Source organism: Phoca vitulina, unplaced genomic scaffold (assembly GCF_004348235.1).
Source record: "Phoca vitulina isolate PV1807 unplaced genomic scaffold, GSC_HSeal_1.0 scaffold1, whole genome shotgun sequence".
Lineage (NCBI taxonomy): Eukaryota > Metazoa > Chordata > Mammalia > Carnivora > Phocidae > Phoca > Phoca vitulina.
Genome location: NW_022589704.1, coordinates 68,126,090 through 68,140,654, shown reverse-complemented (window position 1 = coordinate 68,140,654; position 14,565 = coordinate 68,126,090). Strand labels below are relative to the sequence as shown.

Sequence of the window (14,565 nt, the reverse complement as noted above, 5' to 3'; positions counted from 1 at the left end):
AGTATACATTTAGTGTAGAAATATAACTAAACAAAGACAACCAAATCATTTTTTTTTTTTTAAAGATTTTATTTATTTGACAGAGAGAGACACAGCGAGAGAGGGAACACAAGCAGGGGGAGTGGGAGAGGGAGAAGCAGGTTTCCTGCGGAGCAGGGAGCCCTATGTGGGGCTCGATCCCAGGACCCTGGGACCATGACCTGAGTCGAAGGCAGACGCTTAATGACTGAACCACCCAGGCGCCCCCACAACCAAATCATTTTCTAACACAGTTGATCTGAATGGAAATATCATGTGTAGATGCATCGATATACATGAAATGGCTAAGCACATTTTGGAGCATTCTTATTAAGTTTTGAGTCTTAATTTGACCTTTTTTCTTTATTTGTAGCATAACAGGTGATGATAGAACTCTCCAAGAAGGGGTGCCTGGGTGGCTCAGTCGTTGAGTGTCTGCCTTCAGCTCAGGTCATGATCCCAGGGTCCTGGGATCAAGCCCCGCATCGGGCTCCCTGCTTGGCAGGAAGCCTGCTTCTCCCTCTCCCACCCCCCCTGCTTGTGTTCCCTCTCTCGCTGTGTGTCTCTCTGTCAAAATAAATAAATAAAATCTTAAAAAAAAAAGAACTCTCCAGGAATACTTACAATTTTTTTCCTGTGTGACACTGAGCTCTACATAATTCCCTTTTGATTAAGGTTTGTAGAACCAAGTCCATTGTTCAATAAAGTATATTATGTGGAATGTGGTTCTATCTTACTCTATTCAGTTAACTAGAGTGTTTTCTCTTTTTCTAAAAGATGAAAAATACCTGCAGAAAACAAGTATCCTTAAAGAATCAACAGAAATAGCCTTGTGCTATGTTTAAGAAGGAAGGAAAGAAGGAAAATAGGAAGAAAGAAAGAAGGAAGGAGAAAAGACTGCCAATTATCCTGATTTAGGGATTAGAGATTGGGTATGGACCAAATAAAGAACTGAGTTTTCCTTAATTTAAAATAATTCATATGATAAACAGTACTATGTATTTAACATAATCCTTACAAGTGATGGGAATTCCTAAGTGGTTAGCAGGTTAGAAAATTCTTTCTAGCAATTTCTAAGTTTCAAGATGCAGGTTCTGTTTTATTTATTAAAAGTGTGTATATATATATATATATATATATATATATATATATATGTAAAGTATATATATTTTTACACAGGTGTTTAATTAGGAACAAACTTTTAAAAATTTTCTTGGTTTGCTACCTATTTCACTAAAATTGATAATCACTATAAGGTATTTACTAGCAGTTATAATCACAGAGTGGTTGGGACTGTGTTTGTTCTGAGAGATTCAATCTCTCTGGAATGAATTTTTCTGTTTCCTAGTAGGTCCCTTTTCCATTTCCTTCTGGGTGCAAGGCTACTTCAGTGTTTATAGCCCAGACTTAGCCTGAATCTGTACAATATCTTAAAAGTTATTTCAATATAATGCTATTTGCCTATACAAATCTTACTAAAATAATAATACTAAAACTTATATATGAAAAATATATTTTAAATATAATGAACAATAAACCAGGTGAATTGATTTAAATTTCATAAATAAAACTTATCTAAGTACATTTCATTAGTCAATATGCTGTTTAAAATAAACTCTGGATCTATTTTCAGATCTGTACACCATCTAGGGATGATGCCCCTTTTTTAAGCTTTAAAAATCCATTATGGATTTGTCAATTGCTGCTTGGTGTCACAGCAGTTATCTTTAGTGACTCTGCAGTATGATTTTTAAAAATATTAAAACATCTTTAGTTTAATGCAAAATTTTTTTGTTTCTTATTCCAAAAACATATCTCTTAATGATGTTAATGTCATCACCCCATTACAAGGTAAAGAGCAATCACTTAAGTTTTGGCATAATATCATAGGGAAAGGAATTTTTAGTCAATAAGTGGTGAAAAATACATATATATATTTATTTGTGTATATATCTATCTATAAATACAGAAATATAAAATATATATTTCTATTCTATATATTTTATATACAAATACATTTTTTCTTTTTAGAAGCATATATATATCTATCTAGTAATGTAAACGAATCTTTCCCATTCTAATCTGGCCTCAGCTTAAAATAGAAAATAACAACTACCAATGTTTTTACAGCAGCAGAAGTGAACTACAAGTCTCAATTCCGGAATCACAAGATCCATGTCACTCCAGTTTTATGTTTGTGGTTTTCTGAGGTGCTGAAAGTCCTTTTGGTATCTCCCTTTCACAGAGAGAATCAGGTTTCATAGAATATAATACCCATATATGTAATTCCATTATCTCTACAGTTTTCTATAATTTTTTCTTTGCCTTATTTGGAATTGTCTATAGATATCAATTTTATGATATTTTATCCTAATAGATAACAAAAGAGAAATCTACTTACAGCCAATCAACATGACACAGATTGAAAAGATTTTCTCCGAATTGGTGTTAGGAGACACATTTCCGAATCCTACACTGGTTAAACTGCTGAAGGTAAAATAAAGTGCTGTGACGTATTTGTCTTTAATGGATGGTCCAGAACTTGAGTCACTGTCATTGTATCGTTTCCCAATTTGTTGTCCTAAGGAATCCAACCATCCAATTTTGTCTGTCAGGTAGGGCCTTTCTACATTCCCAATTGCGTACCAAATGCAAGCCAGCCAGTGAGCTATCAGGGCAAATATGCACATTAAGAGCATTAGGACGGCAGCGCCATATTCTGAATATCGATCAAGTTTTCGGGCAACTCGCACAAGACGAAGGAGTCGAGCTGTCTTCAAAAGACCAATTAATGTTGTTGTCTGTGGAAATAAATGTGTATGGTCAGAAACAGTTGGCAAACAATTCCGTGTATGTTCCTGTGAAGCAAAGTAGGTAGACACAGGTTAAAACAATATGGTAGCATTGAGGATAAATGCATATTTGAATTAAGTATTAAGGTTAGTTTTTTTTTTTTTTTAATTTTACATCTGCTTTGGAAAATACTTTGAAAGTCTGTGGTACATTAATTCACTATCTTGACATGCAAGACTCATGGGACAGAGACTCCATCTGTCTAGTTTTATGTTCTAACCAAGTGCCTTGAAGATAAATACTCAGTAAATCAATTATTCACCAATAAACATTGCTGTGTGTTGTGTGCCTAGCAAGTGCCACACACTGGGATTATAGTGTTGAGCAGGCAGACATGATCACTTTTGTAACAAAAAGAGACATTTACTTACTAAAGAAAATGCCTTTTCTAATGAGGAGTTATTGTAATCTTAAGTGTCACTGTCTTTTAGGGAGAGATAGATTTTTTTTAAAGAAACAAACAATAAGCTCATTTCAGAGTGAAAAGTGTGATAATGATAATAAAACAGAGTGGTATGATAAAGGGTGTTGTGGGGGTGACTTTATAAGGAAAGGCCAAAGAAGATCTTGCTGAGGAGCTGACGTTAGAGTTGAGAGAGACCCGCATACTGAGAAGAGCCAGGCAAGCAGGTCATTGGGAGACTTATCAGATGATTGTATGCATGCCTTATGCACTATATTTAAATTCATCTTTCCTTTCTAAATGTGCTAAGTTGATGAATTGTTTCTTGATGTCCCAATGATATGATGTATTTTTCTTTGGGGTGTGATATGTGTAACTAATTGCATGATTATTACTGACCAGGTATCTAATGATAGGACACTTCTATATAATAACAGGATACTTAACTGGTTGTTTGGATTTGAAATCTGATAAGTACAAATTACAAGTTCATTTCTTAGGGTTCCTAAATAATGTCAGCTATAAATACTATATAATTCACAGAGCATATAATTATTCCATAGTTACATGGTGTTTACCAATCAATTATTGAGTCATTTTATGTGTTCATTGTTGGTGTTTATTTTGCAGAGTATATCCAACTGTATTAAGAACACTTATATTTTAATTAAAAAATAGCACATGTCATAGTTATCGCCCTCTATCTATTCATATTGACTTGATGGGGAAAAAAGCACTAAATATTAAGAAAAATAGTTTTATTAATATTCTATAATAAGTGTTGTAGTTTCTTTCTTTCTTCCTTCCTTTCTTTTCTTCCTTTCTTTCTTTCTCTCTTTCTTTCTTCTTTTTCTTGTGCCAGAGTGGTTACTAGGAGAAGGGGAGATCCTTCGGTCTCCTCTGAATTCTTTTCAGTTTGTATTGTAAGCTTCTAGAGGTGAGAGGAGATTATGCAGTTAGGATGTGCATATCACATTTGGGCTCTGGTCTTTACTCATTATGGGATGTGTGGAGAAGTGGGTCTTCCTTGTTTCCAATGTTGAGCTACTAATTTTTAAGGTGGAATAAAGAAAATAGTATTTTTTTTTCTTCACAAATGTAAAGAGTGTATCTCTTCTCAATGAATAAATGGAGAGTTTAAGTTAGTATAAGGTAGTTCTCTGGAAGAAAAGTCAACTTTCCATCATTTGAATTATCAACATTTTAACTGATGAGCTATTTTTTTTTTTAATTTAGTTGGTTCTTATTTTGGTTTCAAGTTTTTATTTAAATTCTAGTTAGTTAACATATAGTGTAATATTGGTTTCAGGAGCAGAATTTAGTGATTTATCACTTACATATAACACCCAGTGCTCATCACAACAAGTGCCCTCCTTAATCCCCATCACCCATTGAGCCCATCCCCCACCCACCTCCCCTCCAGAAACCCTCAGCTTTTTCTCTATAGTTAATAGTCTCTTATGGTTTTCCTCCCTCTCTCTCTCTTTCTTTTTACTTCCTTTCCCTATGTTCATCTATTTTGCTTCTTAAATTCCACAGATGAGTGAAATCATGTGGTATTTGTCTTTGACTTATTTTGCTTAGCATAATACACTCTAGCTCCACCCACACTGTTGCAAATGGCAAGATTTCACCCTTATTGATGACTGAGTAATATTCCATTGTATATATGTACCACTTCTTCTTTATCCATTCATCAATTGATGGATGTTTGGCCTCTTTCCATAATTTGGCTATTGTTGATAGTGCTGCTATAAACATCTCGGTGTGTGTGCCCTTTCAAATCAGTATTTTTGTGTCCTTTGGGTAAGTACCTAGTATTAAAATTGCTGGGTTGTAGGATAGTTCTATTTCTAACTTTTTGAGGAATCTCCATACTGTTTTCCAGAGTGGCTGCACCAGTTTGCATTCCCACCAATGCATCCTTGTCAACATCTTTTGTTTCCTATATTGTTGATTTTATTTTTTTTTTTATTTTTTTATTTTATTTTATTTTTTTTTAAAGATTTTATTTATTTATTTGAGAGAGAGAGAGAGAGCACATGAGAGGGGGGAGGGTCAGAGGGAGAAGCAGACTCCCCGCTGAGCAGGGAGCCCGATGCGGGACTCGATCCCGGGACTCCAGGATCATGACCTGAGCCGAAGGCAGTCGCTTAACCAACTGAGCCACCCAGGCGCCCTCCTATATTGTTGATTTTAGCCATTTTGACAGGTGTGAGGTGGTACCTTATTGTAGTTTTGATTTGTATTTCCCTGATGATGAGTGTTGTTGAGCATGTTTTCGTATGTCTGTTTTAGCTGATCAGTTATATGTTAGGACTTTGGAACAAACAAATGGATGTATGAATTCTGCATCCATACCAGTCTGTCATCTTGGACAAGTTGTTTATTTAATTTCTAAACCTCAAAATTTTCATCTGTAAATGGGTATAATAATGCCTCCTCACAGGGTTGTAGATAATGCCCTGTAAATACAAGCTTTTTGTGTTATTTAAATATCCCATGTGCTTTCAGTAAGCAGGCACATTATATTGTGAAATGGATTGATAGAACTTAACACATTTTCCAAATGCACTACTTTGATAGCTAGAATTCCACCTGGAGGCTTTTCAACACTGGCCTTTTGGCCTCCTCAGGAAATGGCAGGAATTTTAAAGACAAGAGCCTCATCTAGATGCACTGGCTGCTTGGATTTCAGTAACAGGAATAGCCCTAGTTCAATGTGTCTCTTTCTACACTTCACAGCTTCAGTTAGTGTGTTTATTTTTTCTCCTTGCTCTGTTACCTATTTACTTGTGTTGAGAAATCAGAAGTATTTGAAGATTATTGTTCAAAACTTTTTATCTTTGAAAGAAAATTTCTCTCTGAACCTCAAAATAAATGAAATATAATAAAATTCTCTAGGGTATTTGGTTAATGAAGTGAAATGCTTCAAAACAAATGAGATGTTTTAATAACATATTTTGATAATAAGTACTAACGACTCTTCTGGCTGCCAAGATAGTAAAACAAAAATGATGTTATGAAAAAAAGAAAAAAAAATCAATCTGCTGTGTAAGCCACCTCCCTCCTTTTTCCCTCCCTTCAAAAAAACACTGGTTGTTTCTTCTAGGATTGTATCAAAAAGATGTAAAACCTAGGTGATAGTAAGTTCTCTAAGCAGATAAATGAATATAATTTATATAATAACACATAAGTAACATCTTTTCTGTAAAAAAAGGTTTAAGAAATATAGCACATGATGAAGTCTCAACCCAACTGACATTATTCCTACAAAATAATTGCAGTTGTAGAGAGGGAAGGAGTGAAAGAGAGGAAAAGGGGAAGGTAGAGGGAGGGAAGGAAAGAAAGGCAGAAATTACTAAACAGTTGTTTTACCTTTCAGTTGCTTCATAAGGTTGAGTGAAAATTGATTTCAACAGTCAAAGCCATTCTCTTGTGATTCCATAACATATACCCAAGCATAACTACATATGTTGTTTGACAATGTAACAAATGACTTGATCTTATTTTTAGTGTTGTCAAGATGCTGCTAACACACCTGGACATTCATCCTTAGCTACTGTTGCCTACAAGATACGCATATCTTGTAGATGACACTTAAGATTGCAATAACTCTTTTCTTCTTCTTTAAATATCTCTTTAAAGATTTAAAGTGTTTTGCCCATATTACACAAAGAGAAAAACGATTGCACCAAAATCTCAGAGAGAGTAGCCTAAAGAATGATCAATCTCCTCTTGCTGATTTGTTGGAGAATATTAGTCCCCATTGTTTAGTTCAATGTACTCTCTCTGTATTATGTGCAAATAAAAAATGGGACCAACCTTAGTTGTGTTAACATCAAAACTTGGCTAAGTAGAATGTTTGCAGGATACACGTTTCTCTCACAGTGTATCTAATTTCATGTAATACTCAGACATATTATGTAAATCTATTTTTGTGGGTTTTTTTCCAATTTTTGAAAATAGAAATAAAACTATCTTTTAACCTATTGCAATAATTTAAAAAATAGTAGAGGTAAAAAATTTTCTTAGATGTTATTTCTTAACTTGTTACTGGTATTAGAAAAAATATTGTCTGTTTATTATTACTTTTGGTAGACTAAAAAAGCGTAAGAGCTCCCAAGACTTATGTGTGATTATGAATTACAAACACATCATAATAATAAAGAATATGGAGAAAGAGGTGAGCTACTTGGCAGTAGATTGAAGCAAGGCACTTTGTTTTGTTGGTTCTGTTCGTAAACTGTAGCAAAGGAGACATAATGAATTCTAAGAAGCCATGGCTCTGCCTTATCAGTACCTATGCCATTTCAGACCTGAACTCCTTTAACTGTAATTGAATGATACTGCAAACTCTTTTTGCCTGAATGCCACGGTAAAGAAAGAATACTTATTTAAAACTTTTATTTTTAATGTATTTTGTCAGAACTTTTAAAATGTAAAATGACTCTTCCCTTGGCAATTCAAATTATTCAGATTTCTGGGTGGCTGAAGCATATCATCCAATTTCAATTTTTTAAAAAACGTACCCATATGCATAGTTTATTAAAGCCCTAGATACTTTCAGGGCGCCTGGGTGGCTCAGTCTGTTAAGTGTCTGCCTTCGGCTCAGGTCATGGTCCTGGAGTCCTGGGATCAAGCCCCACATCAGGCTCCCTGCGCAGCGGGGAGTCTGCTTCTCCCTCTTCTTCTGCCTCTCCCCTGGCATGTGCTTTCTCTCTCTCTCAAATAAATAAATAAAATTTTTAAAAATAAAGCCTTAGATATTTTCTTATACTGAGGTAGAAGTTAGTTTTCTTTATTAAGTATGACTTTCTTAACTAAACTTTATTTTAATAAAAATATATACTCTAAACAAATTGCAATTTTGTAAACATGTAGGATACCAGACCCAGACTCAAGAAGACTATGTGATTTTTTTTTTCCTAGATGTTTTACAATAGATGAGGTAATATCCTTTCTTAGTGGAAGTGGAATTCTTTCTAAAGGCCTGAAATTAGAACAGGGGATTTCTTACTATTATCAAACAATTCTCTTCTCAAGACTATATGTAGCTACGGTTGAACTGAGAAAACCTCATCAATAAGAGAAAATATTATGCTCAATAAGATTTCAAAATAATTTTTCAAAATAATTTTAAGTAAGCATTTTTAAGAATCTTACATTTAAAATACTTTATTTCAGAGATTTACTCTCCAAAACTTTTGCCTGTAGTAAATGGATAGAATTATTCTTTTATAAATGGGGAAATATAAGTATGTGATCTTCAGTTTTGTCTACAGGATTGAAAGAATGAATCATCACTGAAAATTTCTACTTAATCCATCATTCTGTTCTGTTTGTCAAGAAATATTTGGGTACATGTGGGGAGTTTGGAACACTTAGTGAGTAATACATTTCATAACTCTACACTCATGTTTTGCTTTATATTTTATTTCAATTCCCTCTAAGCTCTGGTGTTTGTATATACCATTCCATGAATTACTTACCCAATAAAACTTAATAATATTGAAACTAGTTTTGAGTTCTTTGTGCAGCTTGAGTCACACTTTTTTCAATATTTCTAAGGACACATTCACTGATACAATAAAAAAACCATATTTTGATTATGTAAAAAAACCTTAAGGAAATCACCTAGCTTATCCTTTCTTTATTCATACCGAACTTCACAAATTCCTCCACAAACAGGCTTTCAGACACAAGATTTTACAAGCTCCCTGTGAAACTCACTCCAATATTTAAGAACCTTTACTGTCAAGATGCGTTTATTTTTATTTTGTTTATAATTAACATTCTATTTTGCTGCAATTTGAACTCACTTTCCCTTTCTTTAGTTACAATAACATGAAAAACTGGTCATCAAATTATTTTAAATAGTAGGAAGCAAATGTTACAATGAATAAAAAGCTATCGATGTTATATTTTTAAAATGGGAATTTGACTTGTTTTGAGAAATATTTCACCAAAAATTGAACCTTATGTCATCTCTAGCAAATTGTAGACAATAGATCCCATATACATGATGAAAAAATGATCAACTTAATGCAAAACATATTTTTTTGATGAAATGTTCTTATATTTCCTTGGTTCAAAAATAATTTCATTGAGGATCCTGTGTCCCTCACTTGTCATACTGCAATTTTTTAGAGGCATGACCAACAGCCTCAAATACAAGCCAATGGAGACAGCTGTCTTAACTCTCAAGAACTATCTAAATGGACACACAGTCACTCTATGGGTAGAAATATATTATGTATGCAGTTCTTCAAAATGTATTTTGTTATTTAAATTTGACCATGAATATGTCTAATGTTTTAACAATTCACTTTTTTAATTTTATTATGTTATGTTAATCACCATACATTACATTAGTTTATCATGTGACTTTATTTTTATCTTTTTTTATTATGTTATGTTAATCACGATACATTAAATCATTAGTTTTTGATGTAGTGTTCCATGATTCATTGTTTGCATATAACACCCAGTGCTCCATGTAATACGTGCCTTCCTTAATACCCATCACCAGGCTAACCCATCCCCCCACGCCCCTCCCCTCTAGAACCCTCAGTTTGTTTCTCAGAGTCCATAGTGTCTCATGGTTCATCTCCCCCTCCGATTTCCCATCCCCCCTTCATTTTTCCCTTCCTGCTATCTTCTTCTTCTTCTTCTTCTTTTTTTTTTTTTTAGCAATTCACATCTAACAAACTAATGGCAACTGCTGTAGAGATCAGGTTCAGAAAGAATTCTGACAAGGCGACCAGAATTTCTATACAGATGCTTGCTAAGTTTTCCCTTGTATCCATTCTATGATACATCTAACAGACTAATGAAACAAACATATCAATGTGAACAGAAACTCCTCTTTTCTATTAAAACTTTCCCTCGAAGAGCACTGTATATACCTAGGTTTCAAAGACCTTGCCTGTATTCAGGATTCATGAAAAATAACAGTAAAATGGGAATGGAGAGAGGTCCACAAAGGAAGTAATTAATCAACAAACCTCACTAATTTTCAGGAGAAGAAGAGGTTAATGAAGTGTGTAGCTAAAGAGAATGCTCTAGATTCTAACAGTTGATATATTTGAAAGTAAGATTTTCCACAGATAAACAAAATATGGGAAAACTTGAGGGAGATAATGAAAAGTTGACTTTTGGAGACAGAGTCAATAATGTTCTCTCGCATCAGTGATATTGAGATAATTTGCTATGGATGGCATGATATTTGATGATGCAAAAATTAAGAAATAGAGAATCCTTTCCTTCCTTGGTCGTTCTGGATGGCATTAACATCAGGAAGATACTAATGCCATAGGCAAGCCTAGTTATTGTCAGTATTCCTTTCTTTTTTTTTTTTTTTTTTTAAGGATTTTATTTATTTATTTGAGAGAGAGTGAGAGAGCATGAGTAGGAGGTAGGGGCAGAGGGAGACAGAGAAGCAGATCCCCTCTGAGCAGAGAGCCCAGTGATGCAGGGCTCGATCCCAGGACACTGAGATCATAATCTGGGTGGAAATCAAGAGTCAGATGCTTAACAGACTGAGACACTCAGGCGCCCCTGTCAGTATTCCTTTCTTCAACATATTTTTTTTTTTTTTAACATTTTAAAGATCCTCTAGTTATTAGTAGGAGATTTACATTTACTTAAGCTAAAAAGTTAAATGACTGTTTTGAAAAAGTGAGCAATTCTGCTCATATAACGGCTTTAGAAAAAAATGTATATGCCAAGCTATACTCAGCATTGCTAGGATATATGTTTTATAGCTAAAATAATATAGATCCAAAATTCGAATAGGTTTCCTTCTTCAGAGTTGAATGTAAATAAAAACTGAAATGTTATAGTATCTTACCATTTAGAGAAATTGGCAAGGAAGTCATTTGACATGAACAAAATTGTTTTCTCTAAGGTCATCTGAGATGCTGTGATGCATAGAAGAAACATTTTAATAATTCAGTTAGAATTAAGTGATGATGAAATCATGACTGTCCTTATATTTAGTTTAAAACCACTGCTTTACTTGATTATTTATGTCTTTATTTTGTAGAAATGTTCACCCATGAGCACATGGACTTCCTCTTTGTTCCAGATAAGGCCACCAGATCTTGGATATCTAAACAGCAGAAATTCCTGCCACTTTTAAAAATGCAGGTTTCAAGGCTTTACTTTAGACCTACCAACTATGAATCTCCAAACTCTTTTAGGAGCTCCACACTGAAATCCGTGCATGGTCCTGAGGTAGAAGCACTGATCTAAACCAATCTTTGCCATGATTATATCTAATTTATAATTTAATGGATCTCAGTTCTTTTTCTTAGACTCACGTATGTATCTTTTTAGTTGCTCATGGAGTCCCTGACTTGCCTATATGCCATCTGTACTCGGATGACTGATCAGCGCCTCAAACTTCACGTGGCCCAAACAGGAATTTCTCCCCCATAATGCACCTTTTTCTCCCCAGGTTTTTCCCCATCTGGATAAATGAACGGCCACCTACTAAAGTCACTTCAGGACCTCCCTCCTCCAAAATATTTCAAACGAGAAGAAAGAAACAACAAAATCTTTGAACCATCATTAATTCTGCTTTGTTTCTTACTCCTCCAACAGTATTTAATCTATCAACAAGCCCTCACAGCTCCCCTCTACGATATTCCAGATATATCTCTATCTCCTCACCTCTATTGCCACCATGTGGTCCAAGCTGTTGCTGTTTTGTTCCTGCTACATTATAGCAAAAGCTCTAAGTCCTTCCCCTGCTTCTAACTGACTAAATTGTCTGCAGACATCAGCCACGAGGTCTTTAAAACCGTCCATTAGATCATACTGTTCTGATTTGGAAGTCTCCACTGCAGCCAGAATAAACCCCAAACGTCACTGTTGCGCACAGTTTGGTCCCTGTCTCTGCATCCTCCTATCTTAGCACTCAACTCCCAACTCACTATGGTTCAGCCTAGCTGCCACTGGTCTTCTTTCTGTTCTAACACACCAAGTTTGTTCCCCACTTGGGCCATTTTCACTAGTGTTTTCTTTTGCTTTAAATGCTCTGCATGTATTTTCATGAGGCTAGTTTTTTTCCGGTCAAGTCTCAACTCAAATGGCACTTCCCCCCAAATCGTTCCTAATGTCCTCCTCCAAGTTAGCCACCTGCGGAAGTCATTCTGCACCACATGGCTTTTTCTTGTCAGCTCATGAACTTCTTAAGGGGGAAAAGCAGAAACAAAAACAGTAACTCTTTCCTTCACCATGTGTAGCCTTCCAGTACTGCCTTCCCCCCCAACCCTTTTATTACCAAGATTCTAGCAAGAAGGGGCCCTACTTGCTTCCTATTAATTTCTGAAGCCACTTCAGTTTGGCTGTGGCCAATATCTCATCTAATCGATAGCAACGCATAGTGAACTGACACACCCAGTGATTTATTTCCGGTCTTCATCCTACTTTATGTCTTTACAGTATTTGACACCATCTTCCTGAATTTTTCCTTACTTCCCAGTACAGTGATGCAAGTAGAAGTCCTATAATGCCTACAGCAGTCTCCAACAGCAAAAAAAATTATCTGTGTCCTATATAATTTTTCAATGCCCCACAGTCATTTGTATTGGCAAAACCCAAACTTATTTATTGAGCTTCAATGCTGGGTTTTACATATAAACAGATGTTCACTTTTGCATGTTTTAATATTCATTAAAATATCCAGGAATTTAACTACTTTGTAAACTGAGAGATAATTCACTTGTTTAGTTTGGACCTTCACTAAGAATTGTTTACTGTTCCAGAAAATTATATCTTCAGTGACAGCAAGTCCTGTGGTATTGTATACTGTGTGTATACAGCATGGCTATGTCAGTCCACTGTTGTTGTTATCACAGTCATGAGATTTCTAGGCGTGTGTAAATATTAATATATGTGTGTGTATACGTATCTACCTGTATGTGTGTATGCATACACATGTATACCCATGTAAGCACATACATACATATTCAACCCTCATGTTAAAATGAAAATATAAAAGAAACTAATATTCAACTTACTATTGAGTTTATTGCTCAAATATGGACTTCCTCATTATAACTAGGTACAAACATCTGATAATTTCATTATATCATTTAACGTAGACATGCCTGGAGCATTTATATATTCAACTAGGTATTTTATTATGTACACATTTCTTTTATTTCTTCTTTATATTAAGGGCAGGCATTATATATTATATTTATGAAATTATGTGTATAAAAAGGCTATACTATTTATGACTTTTATTTAACAATAATAAAAGGGGCTTTATAAAATATTTGTTATATTGGGTCTGATAGGACTGGGAACCAACACCTTGTAACTCCATGCTTCTAATGGGCTTCCCCTTTAACTGGCATGACTTTCTTACCCCTTCTACCTGAAAAACATCCACTTGTATTCAGGAACCCTCCCTTGCATGCTCACATGTCCCCCTGTACATGGTGCTATTAAGGCATTTATCAGATAGTATTCTCTCTGCTCCTCTGCTCTTCTCCTTTGTAGACTGTGAGTTCCCAGTCAGTGGGGTCCTTGTCTTACTCTTTTTTGTAAACGCAGAGTCTAGCATGTTGGCAGTAGTTGGTTCTCAATAAATGCTTACAGAATGAATGAACCTACTCGAGTAGAGGTTACCACAGCACTTTCTGGAAATGGCAAAATGAGTTAAGTCAATTCTAATTAAAATTTGTAAAAAAAATTACATGAAACTCCAACTGGTATAGCAGACGCAATCGAGCTAATCCTTTATAGTAGAGGTGGATGGCTCTGAGTCTTATCAATCTGTCCTGATGTCAACTCTTGAGGGCCTCTGAACTCAGGCCAACTCTCTCAGTCACCTCTATGATACTCCAGTTTGAAAAACATTGCACTGGATAATCTCTCATCAGAGTGACCTCTAGCTTAATGATTTTAGGATTTGCCATTTAGTTTTGGGTCAAAAATCCCAAAAAGTTTTCTTTTTTCATATTCATGTGATGAAACTTCCCAAATTAGTTCCTTTGAATATAAGATCTCTTTTTTTCTAGAAGCATTTTTCTTTTTTTGCCAGAAACAAAAATAGAAGCTAAGTATTTTTGATACTTTTACTACATGACATTATACACTTTTGGAAAAGTATCATTCTGAAATATCACTATGTATTGAAAAACTAACTAAAAGCTTGATTATAGGGGCACCTGGGTAGCTCAGTCAGTTTAGCATCCGGCTCTTTTTCAGCTCAGATCATGACCTTGGAGTCCTAGGATTGAGCCCCTGGTTGGGCTCTGCGCTCAGTGGGGAGT

At 35.0% G+C, this 14,565-nt stretch overlaps 1 protein-coding gene across 5 annotated transcripts in view; it reads right to left on the bottom strand.

Moving 5' to 3' along the window:
• The window catches only part of KCNH7 (potassium voltage-gated channel subfamily H member 7), a 477,325-nt gene that overhangs the window by 55,586 nt on the left and 407,174 nt on the right, over positions 1–14,565 (bottom strand). For all 5 annotated transcript variants that reach the window (XM_032409337.1, XM_032409301.1, XM_032409310.1 and 2 more), the window contains one exon: positions 2,420–2,819. In XM_032409337.1, the coding sequence (XP_032265228.1) occupies positions 2,420–2,819 (400 nt within the window). The remainder of the gene's footprint in view (positions 1–2,419; positions 2,820–14,565) is intronic.